The sequence below is a fragment of the Vicia villosa genome, linkage group LG1 (assembly GCF_029867415.1).
Source record: "Vicia villosa cultivar HV-30 ecotype Madison, WI linkage group LG1, Vvil1.0, whole genome shotgun sequence".
In the NCBI taxonomy this organism is placed as follows: domain Eukaryota; kingdom Viridiplantae; phylum Streptophyta; class Magnoliopsida; order Fabales; family Fabaceae; genus Vicia; species Vicia villosa.
Genome location: NC_081180.1, coordinates 178,520,058 through 178,533,213, shown reverse-complemented (window position 1 = coordinate 178,533,213; position 13,156 = coordinate 178,520,058). Strand labels below are relative to the sequence as shown.

The following is a 13,156-nucleotide window of genomic DNA, read 5'->3' as shown; positions in this document are numbered from 1 at the left end:
ACCGTCAGTGTGTATTTTGGACAGTTGGATACCGTCAGTGTGTATTTTAGTCTCCCAATCCTTCTACGTAAATTAGGGTTTCCCAATGCTAGCATTCTTGTCTATAAATTAGGGCTTATTTTGTATGAATTCCTACACACAAATAGAACAATGAAAGTTCGCATTAGGCCAGACGACTGTCACCGGAAATCAGAACCACCCCCACCAAAGAAACGTCTCGAATATAAACCAGAGTACCCCAGAAGGAACGGGCACGTCATATACTCTCCCGTCAAACCCCCCATGCCGGTCATATTTTGGAATATAAATTCTGTGGCCCAACTCAAGAGGACTATCCTGAGGTTTCTGGAAGGGGAGTACCAACCCGGCGAAGAGATAAGAAGCATCAAAAGGCTTAGATCTAGGGGTGGTGTTGTGATCGGGGAAAGGGATCGTTGGTGGGAGAATATGGTATACGACGTGGATTGCACTCGAATGATGCATGGAACAGATGACATTGTGTTAACCGTTGTAATTTCTTAGATGTGTTAATTTTCTTAATTTCTGTTTCGTATTTTCAATGTATCTTTCAATGAAATGTGTAATGCATATTGGCACTCTCAATTAATGGTTGTTTTATCTTATCATTGTTGGATTGCTATATTTTGATATGTATAATCTAAAAAATAAATTCATATTAAAGAAAAAAATGAATAATAAATAAATAAAAACAAATTGTTAATAAGTAATAATAATATTTAGCGCCAAAAAATATTGGTAGAAGGGGCCTGATATCCTATAAATAGGGGTGGTGTGAAGGTTGAGTTACCACCTCATGTTTTCTTCTTACTTCCAACATTTTAAAATGGTGTCTGTTTGGGTTGTGGTATTTTTTTAGGAAGGTAATCACATGAGGGTCTGTCTGAACCCGCATTGGGATTATAGTAGAATTGTTAGAGCTATCAACGCTGGGTTTCAACAACTGGATGGTCCAACCCGCAAAGTTAAGAAATTAGATTATCGTTGTCCATACATAACTTTGATGGATGCAAGCCCAGAAGGCACCTACATGTATTATTGGGGTCGTGTGAAAAATGATGTGGTTGTTGATATGATGTTTTGGACATACAGTGGAGAAGTTAATCGAGGCGTTCAAGATCCACTTGTTCTAGCAGTTATACTTGAGTAGTTTATATGATGTAATCGTGTATGAAGTATGTAACTCGATTTTATGTTTATTGTGTTTCAATGTAAGTTTATGTCGTTGTGTTGTTGCAATATGATATTAAATGGTGTTATTGCAATATAATGTTATTTGGTGTTGTTGCAATATAAAACTAAATGGTGTTTTTACAATACAATGTTAAATCGTGCTATCATGGTGTAACTACAAGGTGAATCATTGAATTAAACTTGTCGTGGTTTTTACAAATATTATTCATGACAGACTTAGATCAGTGTGCCTTTGTCTCGTCACATCATATTGGAATTGTCAAGACAGACATTGATCAGTGTGCCTTCGTCTCGTCACACCATGTTGGAATCTTCAGAACAGGCATTGATCAGTGTGCCTTCGTCTCGTCACATCATGTTGGAATTGTCAGGACAGAATGCTTGGCTGTTGGCATGTTGATAAACAGTACACGACAGTAACATGTTAGGGTATCTAATAATCCAACGTCTGTTTGCAATCCAACATACAAATCATAAACATCTCTTTACAATCCAACACATACATTCAAACACTTATCCAAAACAATGGCTTCCCAAACCCAATACATAGTTAATGCACATCTTAACGGTGAGACATTCATGTGTGACACAGCTGGTTTTCTGATGAGGAATACCGAAGTTGTTTCATTTTCATTAAGCAGAAGAGCCAATTTTTTATACCTCCGTAAGAGAGAAGAGGCGAAGATTGCAAGGGGTCATGTTGCACAAATTTTCTACCAATGTCCCATTTTCTGCGACAACAACCCGGTTAAGTTTTACCAGGTTGAGGTTCAAAATGACGAAGACCTCCAGAATATGTTTGCTAATCACGAATATTATGGGTACGAATACATCGAATTGTATGTTACCATACAGTCCGATACACAACAATCACGTCTTGTTCAATCACAAGTTATTGACCCACCTGTCGACGAGCAAGCAGAGGTTGATGTTATAGACGAAGAAGAAGACGATCAGAAAACTGAAGTTAACGACATGGTCAATGAAGGATATGAAGACGAGCAGGACATATCGGTGCCTCCAGGTCATGTGTACGACCCTCCTGCACATATGATGAACTTGAACTTACTAGGCGACGAACCTTCATCTTATATCTTCTTCACCTCACACGTACAAAGTGATGAAGTGCTAAGGAAAGGAGATAAGTTTCCTTCTAAGGAGACATGTTAGAGAACTATAAAAAAACGGCACATGGAAAATAATGATTTTGATGTACATCGCTCGAACCCAGAAAGATATATAATCATTTGTAAAAACCCTGAGTGTGCATTCAGACTGTGTGCTTCGTATAGGAAGAGAAGTGATGCCTGGGTCATAGGGTCTATTTCACAACAACACACATGTGTCAACTCTAATATGTCCCAAGATCATACGAAGCTTAGTTATGATCTTATCTGTCAGGAGATCTTGCCTCTTATCAACTGTGACCCGTCTTTGAAGGTGAAGACCATAATCTCGCATATCGTTACAGCCTACAACTATACTCCATCATACAGAAAGGCTTGGATAGCGAAAACAAAGACGATTGAAATTGTGTACGGCAATTGGGAGGAGTCATACAAAACTCTTCCATGTTACCTAATTGCGCTTCAAACGTATGCCCCAAACACCGTCTCTATTCTAGAGACACTACCAGCGCATGCTCCGGATGGAACCCGTGTCCAAGGAAATGGTATATTTCATCGTCTTTTCTGGGCTTTCCAACCTTGCATACGAGGGTTTGCATATTTTAAACCGATACTGCAAATCGATGAAACTTGGTTATATGGTAAATACAAAGGAACCATGTTCATGGCGGTTGCACAAGGCGGAAACAGCAACATATTTCGAGTAGCGTTTGCAATAGTGGAAAGTGAAACTGTCGCGGCTTGGAGTTTCTTTTTAAGGAATCTCCGAGAACACGTTGCTCCTCAACCCGATATTTGTTTAATCACTCATAGGCATGCTTCCATTGAAAGTGCTTACAACAATCCAGCGAACGGATGGCAACACCCACCATCAACACATGTCTACTATATTCGCCACATTGCCCAGGATTTCATGCGGGAGATCAAGGATAGGTGTAACACCCCTTACTAACCCCGCGGTAATTTAAAACAATTATTCAGAGTACATGAAATAAGGGTATCACAATTCATAATAAATAAACATCATTCAGTCATGTCATGCATTCACTGAGGTAATCATCATAAATTAAAACGTTTCATGTTAACACAGCGGAAATTTATCAAAACGGACTAAGTTTAACATCTTTAAAACTTATCCTTCAAAACATCAAAACATAACTAGAGTCATAATCATAAACTCTAAACAATCGCGTCCCCAGTATTACAACTATCAGAGCATGACACCTGACGCTACTAAAACACTGACTCATGAGCTAATCCCCACCGAGTCGGACAGCCGCTATCCTCAATCTGAAAATGACAACATGTAAGGGTGAGTCTCATCATAATTAACAAATGTTATAAGGTTATAAAGCAATAACACATCACAGTTGCATCATTCACCCAATTGTTTCATACACAGACATTCAAAACAAGTCAAACCACAATCAACACATCATCAACATTTACAACACTGGAATACATCCAATCATGTTATAAATTATGCATATGTATGAACTGACACTATGCATGTGGTACCAACATCATCAAGTGGGAATAACCCATGACCGATCCAACATCATTCAAGATACGGCCCTGCCAGCACAGATTCCACACAATGGGAATCACGCCCTTCACTGATCCAACACACCCTTATGGATACAGTATCATCAATGAACATGAATGAATGCAACATATACAACATACTTATACCATCATCATCATCAACATCATCATCATCATTCAAGTATGTTCATATATATTTACATCATTCAATCACAATTCCATCATCATCATATACAAAACATACACATATTTGCATCAAATCATCATACTCAATAAGAATAGCATACATGTATTTTCATCATTCTAAAAACCAATCAATCATCATCATATAGATTATTCTATAAGGTTCGTTTAGCTCGGAACGGCGCATCAAACGGACCAACAGTTAAAAAGTTATGCATCTTTGAACTTTTAAAATATCTCAAAACACCAACAACACGCGGCGCCATCATCAGTTTGCGGCGCGAACTGAGCGTCCCAAAAATCCTTGGCTCTCTGCCAAGCTGTTCGCGGCGCAAACATCTGCACGCGGCGCGAAGCGAGAAAAAGTTACGCCTTCGCGGCGCGAACACAGGTACGCGGCGCGACCTGTGCGTATCACAAATTCCTGGCATTCTGCCCACCTGTTCGCGGCGCCAACCCTATGCACGCGGCGCCAACCGGCGATTTCAGAAACCCCAACCTGCAGAAAACAACATTCTATACATTCCAAACTCATCCAATTCATACCAGTACGAACCTAGGGAAATAGAATGCACAAACAACACGAAAAACATCTCATAATACATTAATTACACATCAATTGAGATCATAACAACATAGATATCATGGATTCAATTATAGGATCAAACATCACACAATTGGACTCAATCCCTAAACCTATCATATGACTCAATCGACCCGAATTCTACATCTATTCAGTATTATCAACCCCTAACCCGATAATAGATGATAATTAGACAAGTCCCCCCTTACCTTAGCTAAATCCTTGGATGGGTCTTCTTCCTCCTTGATCCTCTTTCACGTTCTTCAGCTCCTCCTCTCACAACTTCTTGTTTTTCACGTTCTAACTCTTTCTCCTCTGGTTTTTCCTTATTTTATGAAAACATAAAATTAGAAATGGGCTCCCTCACACTTACACCCCCATATTACTTATTCCGCCATAAGGCCCAACAACTTAACATTTTATTTTTTTCTTTCCACATAACTCCAATAAAATGCTAATTCAAATTAATTAATTTAAAATTAAATTAAACTAATTACATTAGAAATTTTGGGATGTTACAACTCGCCCCCACTAAAAGAGTTTTCGTCCTCGAAAACATACCTCAAGCAAAGAGTTCCGGATAGGAATCTTTCATCTGGCTTTCCAACTCCCAGGTGACATTCCCCTCAGCCGGTCCTCCCCAAGCTACTCTGACCAAAGCTATTTCCTTGCCACGCAACTGTTTCAGCTTCCGGTCTTCAATCCTCACAGGTAAAGTTTCAACGGTCAAGTTATCTTTCACCTGTACATCATCTACCTGAATCACATGAGATGGATCCGCAACGTACTTCCTCATCTGCGATACATGAAATACGTCATGCAAGTTTGCAAGCATCGGCGGCAAGGCAATACGATAAGCTACTTCTCCTACTTTTCGGAAACTTGGAATGGTCCAATAAAACGCGGAGTCAACTTCTTCGACTTCAATGCCCGACCAATTCCTGTCATAGGAGTAACTCTCATAAACACATGGTCTCCCTCTTGAAACTCAAGTGTTTTCCTCCTCTTGTCATGATAACTCTTCTGACGACTCTGAGACGTTTTCATCTTCTCTTGAATCATCTTAATCTTCTCCGTAGTTTGTTGTACAATTTCTGGTCCAATTACAGCACTCTCACCGGATTCGTACCAACATAAAGGCGTCCTACACCTCCGACCATACAAAGCCTCAAACGGAGCCATACCGATACTTGAATGAAAACTGTTGTTGTAGGTAAACTCAATCAAAGGCAGATAACTATCCCAAGTACCTCCTTTTTCTAGCACACAAGCACGTAACAAATCTTCTAACGACTGAATCGTCCTCTCGGTCTGTCCATCTGTCTGCGGATGATAAGCAGAACTCAATCTCAGCTTAGTACCCAAAGCCTTCTGCAAACCTTCCCAGAACTTCGACGTAAATCTCGGATCTCTGTCTGACACGATACTCGAAGGAATACCATATAGACTAACTATCTTCTCAATATACAATTGAGCCAGCTTTTCCATCGGATAATCCATCCTCACTGGTATGAAATGTGCATACTTCGTCAACCTGTCCACAACAACCCAGATAGCTTCACAATTCTTAACGGTCCTCGACAATCCAGAAACAAAATCCATTGATATGCTATCCCACTTCCACTCAGGAATAAACATCGGTTGCATGAATCCATATGGCTTCTGATGTTCAACCTTTGACTTCTGACACGTCAAACAAGAGAATACAAATTCAGCAATTTCCTTCTTCATTCCAGGCCACCAAAACAGCTTTTTCAAATCATGATACATCTTGGTAGCACCAGGATGAATACTTAATCCACTACGGTGTCCTTCTTCTAAAATATTTCTTCGGAGTTCAGCAACATCAGGAACACAAACTCTGTCTCCAAACCTCAGTATACCATTCTCGTCAACTTTGAATTCACCGCCCTTACCTTGGTTAATCAAAGTCAACTTGTCGACTAATTCGACATCAGCCTTCTGACCCTCTCTGATCTCTTCAAGAATACCATTGGTCAGCTTCAGCATTCCCAACTTAACACTAGTAGGAGTACCTTCACATACCAAACTCAAGTCTCTGAATTGTTCAATCAAATCCAATTCTTTCACCATTAGCTTAGACATATGCAAAGTCTTCCTACTTAAAGCATCAGCAACTACGTTTGCCTTACCCGGATGGTAATTCAAACTAAAATCATAGTCTTTAAGGAATTCCAACCACCTTCTCTGCCTCATATTCAGTTCTTTCTGGTCAAAGAGATATTTCAGACTCTTATGATCACTGAACACTTCAAATCTCGAACCATACAGATAATGTCGCCACAATTTCAAAACAAACACTACTGCTGCCAACTCTAAATCGTGAGTCGGATAATTCCTTTCATGCACTTTGAGTTGTCTCGACGCGTACACGACCACTTGTTTGTTCTGCATCAGTACACCACCTAAACCCATCAACGAAGCATCACAATAAACCACAAATGATTCTGTCGGATTCGGAAAAATCAAAATAGGAGCACTAGTCAACCTCTTCTTCAGCTCTTGGAATCCTTCCTCGCATTTTGCATCCCAAATAAAGGTCTGACCCTTCCTGGTCAATTTAGTTAACGGCAACGCTAACTTTGAAAAGCCTTCTATAAACTTCCTGTAATAACCTGCCAGACCAAGAAAACTACGAATCTCTGACACTGACTTCGGCGCTTCCCACTGGGATATAGCCTCTATCTTAGTAGGATCGACAGCAATACCATTCTTAGAAATTACATGTCCAAGAAAACTGACCTCTTCTAACCAAAATTCACACTTCGACAGTTTGGCAAAAAGTTGCTTCTCTTTTAACAACTCCAATACAATTCTGAGATGTTCCGCATGTTCTTCCTCACTCTTGGAATATATTAGGATATCATCTATAAACACCACCACAAACTTATCGAGATAAGGATGAAATATCCTATTCATATACTCCATAAATACACCAGGTGCGTTAGTAACTCCAAACGGCATTACCGAATATTCATAATGCCCATACCTTGTTCTAAACGCCGTTTTCTGAATGTCATCTTCCTTCGCTCGAATTTGGTGATATCCAGACCTCAGATCAATTTTACTAAATACGCAAGCTCCAACCAGCTGATCCATCAAGTCATCAATCCTCGGCAGTGGATACCGATTCTTGATAGTAACCTTGTTCAATTGTCTGTAATCCACACACAACCTCATTGAACCCTCTTTCTTCTTCACTAATAACACAGGTGCACCCCACAGAGAAACACTAGGACGAATGAATTTCTTCTCAAGCAACTCCTCTAATTGCTTCTTCAATTCGGTCAACTCTGATGGTGACATACGATATGGTGCCATCGACACTGGACTAGTTCCCGGAATCAATTCAATAGTAAACTCTACTTCTCTTTCCGGTGGTAAGTCATTCACATCTTCAGGGAAAACTTCCGGAAATTCACATATTACTGGTAATTCAGTACGCACTACCTTCTCTTTCAGGTCCATCATTGCGAACAACATGAACACTGTCGCACCGTCCTTAATGGCTTCTTTCACTTGTCTAGCCGTCATGTTCAGATCATCAGTATTAACAGCTTCGGGAAAGATTACCGTCTTCGTAAAGCAGTTAATATGAACACGGTTGAATTCCAACCAGTTCATTCCCAGGATGACATCGAGTTGTTTCAACGGAAAACACACTAAGTCCATTCCAAATTCTCTACCAAAAACATCAACAGGACAATTCAAACAAGCAGATGAAGTAGTTACTGAACCCGACGCAGGAGTGTCAATAACCATGCTTCCATTTATCTCAGATATTTCTAAATTCAACCTTTTAGCGCAATCCAAGGAAATAAAAGAATGAGTTGCTCCAGTATCTATAATTGCAACTAAAGGTGTGCCATGAATGAAACACGTACCTTTAATTAGTCTATCCTCTGGAGTAGTCTCTGTCCCAGACAAGGCAAAAACTTTTCCTCCAGCTTGATTCTTCTTCGGTTTAGGACACTGTGGGCTAATGTGGCCCTTTTCACCACAATTGTAACAAGTCACAGTCTTCTTCTTACAATCAGCGGCAACATGACCCACCTCTTCACACTTGAAGCACTTCTTCTGGTTCAGCTTGCACTCATTCCTACGGTGCCCGACCTCACCACAATTATAGCACCTGACAAAAGCACTGGAGTCTCCCCCACTAGGCTTCTTCCAACCACCAGTCTTTGGATTACTTCTACCATATGGCTTGCCCTTATCCATAGGCTTCTTCCCTTTTCTATCAACTAACTCGCGAGAGTGAGATGATTTCAGCTTGAGATTATCCTCTTCGAATATCCTACTGCAGTCCACCAAGTCTACAAATCTCCGGATCCTCTGATATCTGATACCCTGCTTAATCTCATCACGGAGGCCGTTCTCGAACTTGACGCATTTCGAGAATTCACTAGCTTCATCATTGTTATAGTGGACGTAGTACTTTGCCAACTCAACGAACTTCGAAGCATACTCTGGTACTGTCATGCTACCTTGAACTAGTTCCAGAAATTCAATTTCCTTTCGACCTCTTACGTCTTCAGGAAAGTACCTTCTCAAAAATTCTCTCTTGAACACAGCCCAAGAAATAGCCACACCATCAGCTTCCAGTTCAGTCCTAGTAGTCATCCACCAGTCGTCAGCTTCTTCAGACAACATGTGAGTGCCATATCTCACCTTCAGATCTTCAGCACAATCAATGACTCTGAAGATTCTCTCGATCTCCTTAAGCCACTTCTGAGCACCTTCAGGATCATGCGTGCCCTTGAACAATAGAGGATTGTTCCTCTGAAAACTGTTCAGTTGTCTGTCAGCACCAATCGCAGCTCCATTGGCATTTCCTCCTAGCACACCAGCAATCATGCCCAGAGCCTCAGCAATAGCATCGTCGTTTCTTCCTCCTCTTCCAGCCATTGTTCTGCTTAAATCACAACCAATTTAATCAGAACAGAAGTATCGACAGTTAACTCTTACTAGTCGCATACACAGGAAAACAAACTAACACTAAGACTCTGGTCATAACGACCGAATATGCTCTGATACCACTATTGTAACACCCCATACTAACCCCGCGACATTTTAAAACAATTATTCAGAGTACATGAAATAAGGGTGTCACAATTCATAATAAATAAACATCATTCAGTCATGTCATGCATTCACTGAGGTAATCATCATAAATTAAAATGTTTCATGTTAACACAGCGGAAATTTATCAAAACGGACTAAGTTTAACATCTTTAAAACTTATCCTTCAAAACATCAAAACATAACTAGAGTCATAATCATAAACTCTAAACAATCGCGTCCCCAGTGTTACAACTATCAGAGCATGACACTTGACGCTACTAAAACACTGACTCATGAGCTAATCCTCACAGAGTCGGACAGCCGCTATCCTCAATCTGAAAATGACAACATGTAAGGGTGAGTCTCATCATAATTAACAAATGTTATAAGGTTATAAAGCAATAACACATCACAGTTGCATCATTCATCCAATTGTTTCATACACAGACATTCAAAACAAGTCAAACCACAATCAACACATCATCAACATTTACAACACTGGAATACATCCAATCATGTTATAAATTATGCATATGTATGAACTGACACTATGCATGTGGTACCAACATCATCAAGTGGGAATAACCCATGACCGATCCAACATCATTCAAGATACGGCCCTGCCAGCACAGATTCCACACAATGGGAATCATGCCCTTCACTGATCCAACACACCCTTATGGATACAGTATCATCAATGAACATGAATGAATGCAACATATACAACATACTTATACCATCATCATCATCATCATCAACATCATCATCATCATTCAAGTATGTTCATATATATTTACATCATTCAATCACAATTCCATCATCATCATATACAAAACATACACGTATTTGCATCAAATCATCATACTCAATAAGAATAGCATACATGTATTTTCATCATTCTAAAAACCAATCAATCATCATCATATAGATTATTCTATAAGGTTCGTTTAGCTCGGAACGGCGCATCAAACGGACCAACAGTTAAAAAGTTATGCATCTGTGAACTTTTAAAATATCTCAAAACACCAACAGCACGCGGCGCCATCATCAGTTTGCGGCGCGAACTGAGCGTCCCAAAAATCCTTGGCTCTCTGTCAAGCTGTTCGCGGCGCAAACATCTGCACGCGGCGCGAAGCGAGAAAAAGTTACGCCTTCGCGGCGCGAACACAGGTACGCGGCGCGACCTGTGCGTATCACAAATTCTTGGCATTCTGCCCACCTGTTCGCGGCGCCAACCCTATGCACGCGGCGCGAACCGGCGATTTCAGAAACCCCAACCTGCAAAAAACAACATTCTATACATTCCAAACTCATCCAATTCATACCAGTACGAACCTAGGGAAATAGAATGCACAAACAACACGAAAAACACCTCATAATACATCAATTACACATCAATTTAGATCATAACAACATAGATATCATGGATTCAATTATAGGATCAAACATCACACAATTGGACTCAATCCCTAAACCTATCATATGACTCAATCGACCCGAATTCTACATCTATTCAGTATTATCAACCCCTAACCCGATAATAGATGATAATTAGACAAGTCCCCCTTACCTTAGCTAAATCCTTGGATGGGTCTTCTTCCTCCTTGATCCTCTTTCACGTTCTTCAGCTCCTCCTCTCACAACTTCTTGTTTTTCACGTTCTAACTCTTTCTCCTCTGGTTTTTCCTTATTTTATGAAAACATAAAATTAGAAATGGGCTCCCTCACACTTACACCCCCATATTACTTATTCCGCCATAAGGCCCAACAACTTAACATTTTATTTTTTTCTTTCCACATAACTCCAATAAAATGCTAATTCAAATTAATTAATTTAAAATTAAATTAAACTAACTACATTAGAAATTTTGGGATGTTACAATAGGCACCTCCGGAAAACACTGGTCAATGCGGGATATGCATTAACTCAGCCTACATTCCAACATTATCGGAGTGAAATTGTTTTGCAAAATACGGACGCAGGAAGTTGGATTGATAACCTTTCCAGAAAAAAATGGACCAGGGCTTATGACAACGGCGTGCGATGGGGCCACGTGACAACAAATCTAGTAGAATCCATGAACGGTGTTTTTAAGGGCATCCGAAACCTTCTGATCACTGCACTAGTGGAGCAACCTACTTTAGGATGGCTTCGCTATTCTCAACAAGAGGTCAAAGGTGGAGTGCTGTTAGAGAATCGGGTCAACTGTTTAGCGAGAGTTGCATGAAATTTGTGAAAGAACAATCTGCCAAGGCCAACAGTCATCATGTAACTACTTTCGATTGATTCAACCGCACCTTCAGTGTTCGAGAAATAATTAACCACAATGAAGGATTGCCGAGACGACAATGTCGGGTTCTACTAGATGATCATTGGTGCGACTGTGGTAAGTTTCAAGTATTTTGTATGCCTTGCTCGCATGTCATAGCAGCATGTGCATATGCGCTCCGAGATGCATTGTCATTACTTTCTCCAATTTACAAGGCCGAGACATTGCTCCAAGTATACAGTGTGGCATTTCCAGCGGTGGCAAAGGAGGATTACTGGCCTGAGTATGATGGGGAGGTAGTATGTCATAATGAAACGATGCGACGAAATAAAAAGGGTCTCCCCAACAGTACTCGCATTTGAACCGAGATGGACGTCCATGAAAAAATGGAAAGAAAATGCAGTATTTGTCGTCAACTAGGGCACAATAAAAAGAAATGTCCTTGCCGTGGAACAAACTCATCACACGTTTAATCAGCTTTGTAACATTTTTTTACGAGAATGTATCAACTTCCTGTATCGACTATGTAACATATTTTTTATCAATGAACTCTACTTTATTAATCGACGGAATCGACTACACAAAAATATTAATTACGGTTAATAACAATTTTACGAAATCGGCGTATCGGAAAATTTTACGAAAATCAAAGACCGGAATCTAAAATTTTGCCCTAAATGAAACAAAATGGGGTATATTAAAAAAAATTAACCCCAACACATAGGAGCCATTTAAAATGGCGCCTATGTGTAACCATCAAAAGGCATGCGCCATTTGATATGGCTTGCCCTAATCCACTTAATGTTTGCGCCATTTCATATGGCTAGGTCTCCACCAATGCGCCAAATGGTTTGGCGCATACCCCTGGGGGGTCTGCCAAACCTAAACATTTTTTTTTTTTTGAAATTATGGTTTTTTAAGTATTTTTTTTTTAAACTTGGTTATTTAAATTTTTCTTTCCGAAAAATGTTACTATAGGTGAAAGAGTACAACGTTTAGTAACAATGTTATTGAAATAATGTGTTTTATCAAAAATCGCAACCTTATGAAACTATACTACTTTGCCCTAAAAATTGAACATTTCGAATTCAGAAAAACATATTACAATTTGTGAATTTACTGATGTTATTGAGGTAAAGTAGTTATTATGG

At 39.8% G+C, this 13,156-nt stretch overlaps 1 protein-coding gene across 1 annotated transcript; it reads left to right on the top strand.

Moving 5' to 3' along the window:
• The first annotated feature begins 2,568 nt into the window (after nt 1-2,568).
• LOC131660210 (uncharacterized) lies at nt 2,569-11,963 on the top strand. Its single transcript, XM_058929393.1, has 2 exons — nt 2,569-3,197; nt 11,621-11,963. The coding sequence occupies exons 1-2, from the start codon at nt 2,569-2,571 to the stop codon at nt 11,961-11,963; spliced, it is 972 nt and encodes a 323-aa protein (XP_058785376.1).
• The last annotated feature ends 1,193 nt before the right edge of the window (nt 11,964-13,156 follow it).

Bases quoted from the DNA above. Each gene is read 5' to 3' on its own strand.
- LOC131660210 (XM_058929393.1), top strand. From the start codon at position 2,569: ATGTCCCAAGATCATACGAAGCTTAGTTATGATCTTATCTGTCAGGAG. The intron at 3,198-11,620 runs GCAACACCCACC...ATGTTACAATAG, and splicing joins AACAATCCAGCGAACGGATG to GCACCTCCGGAAAACACTGG.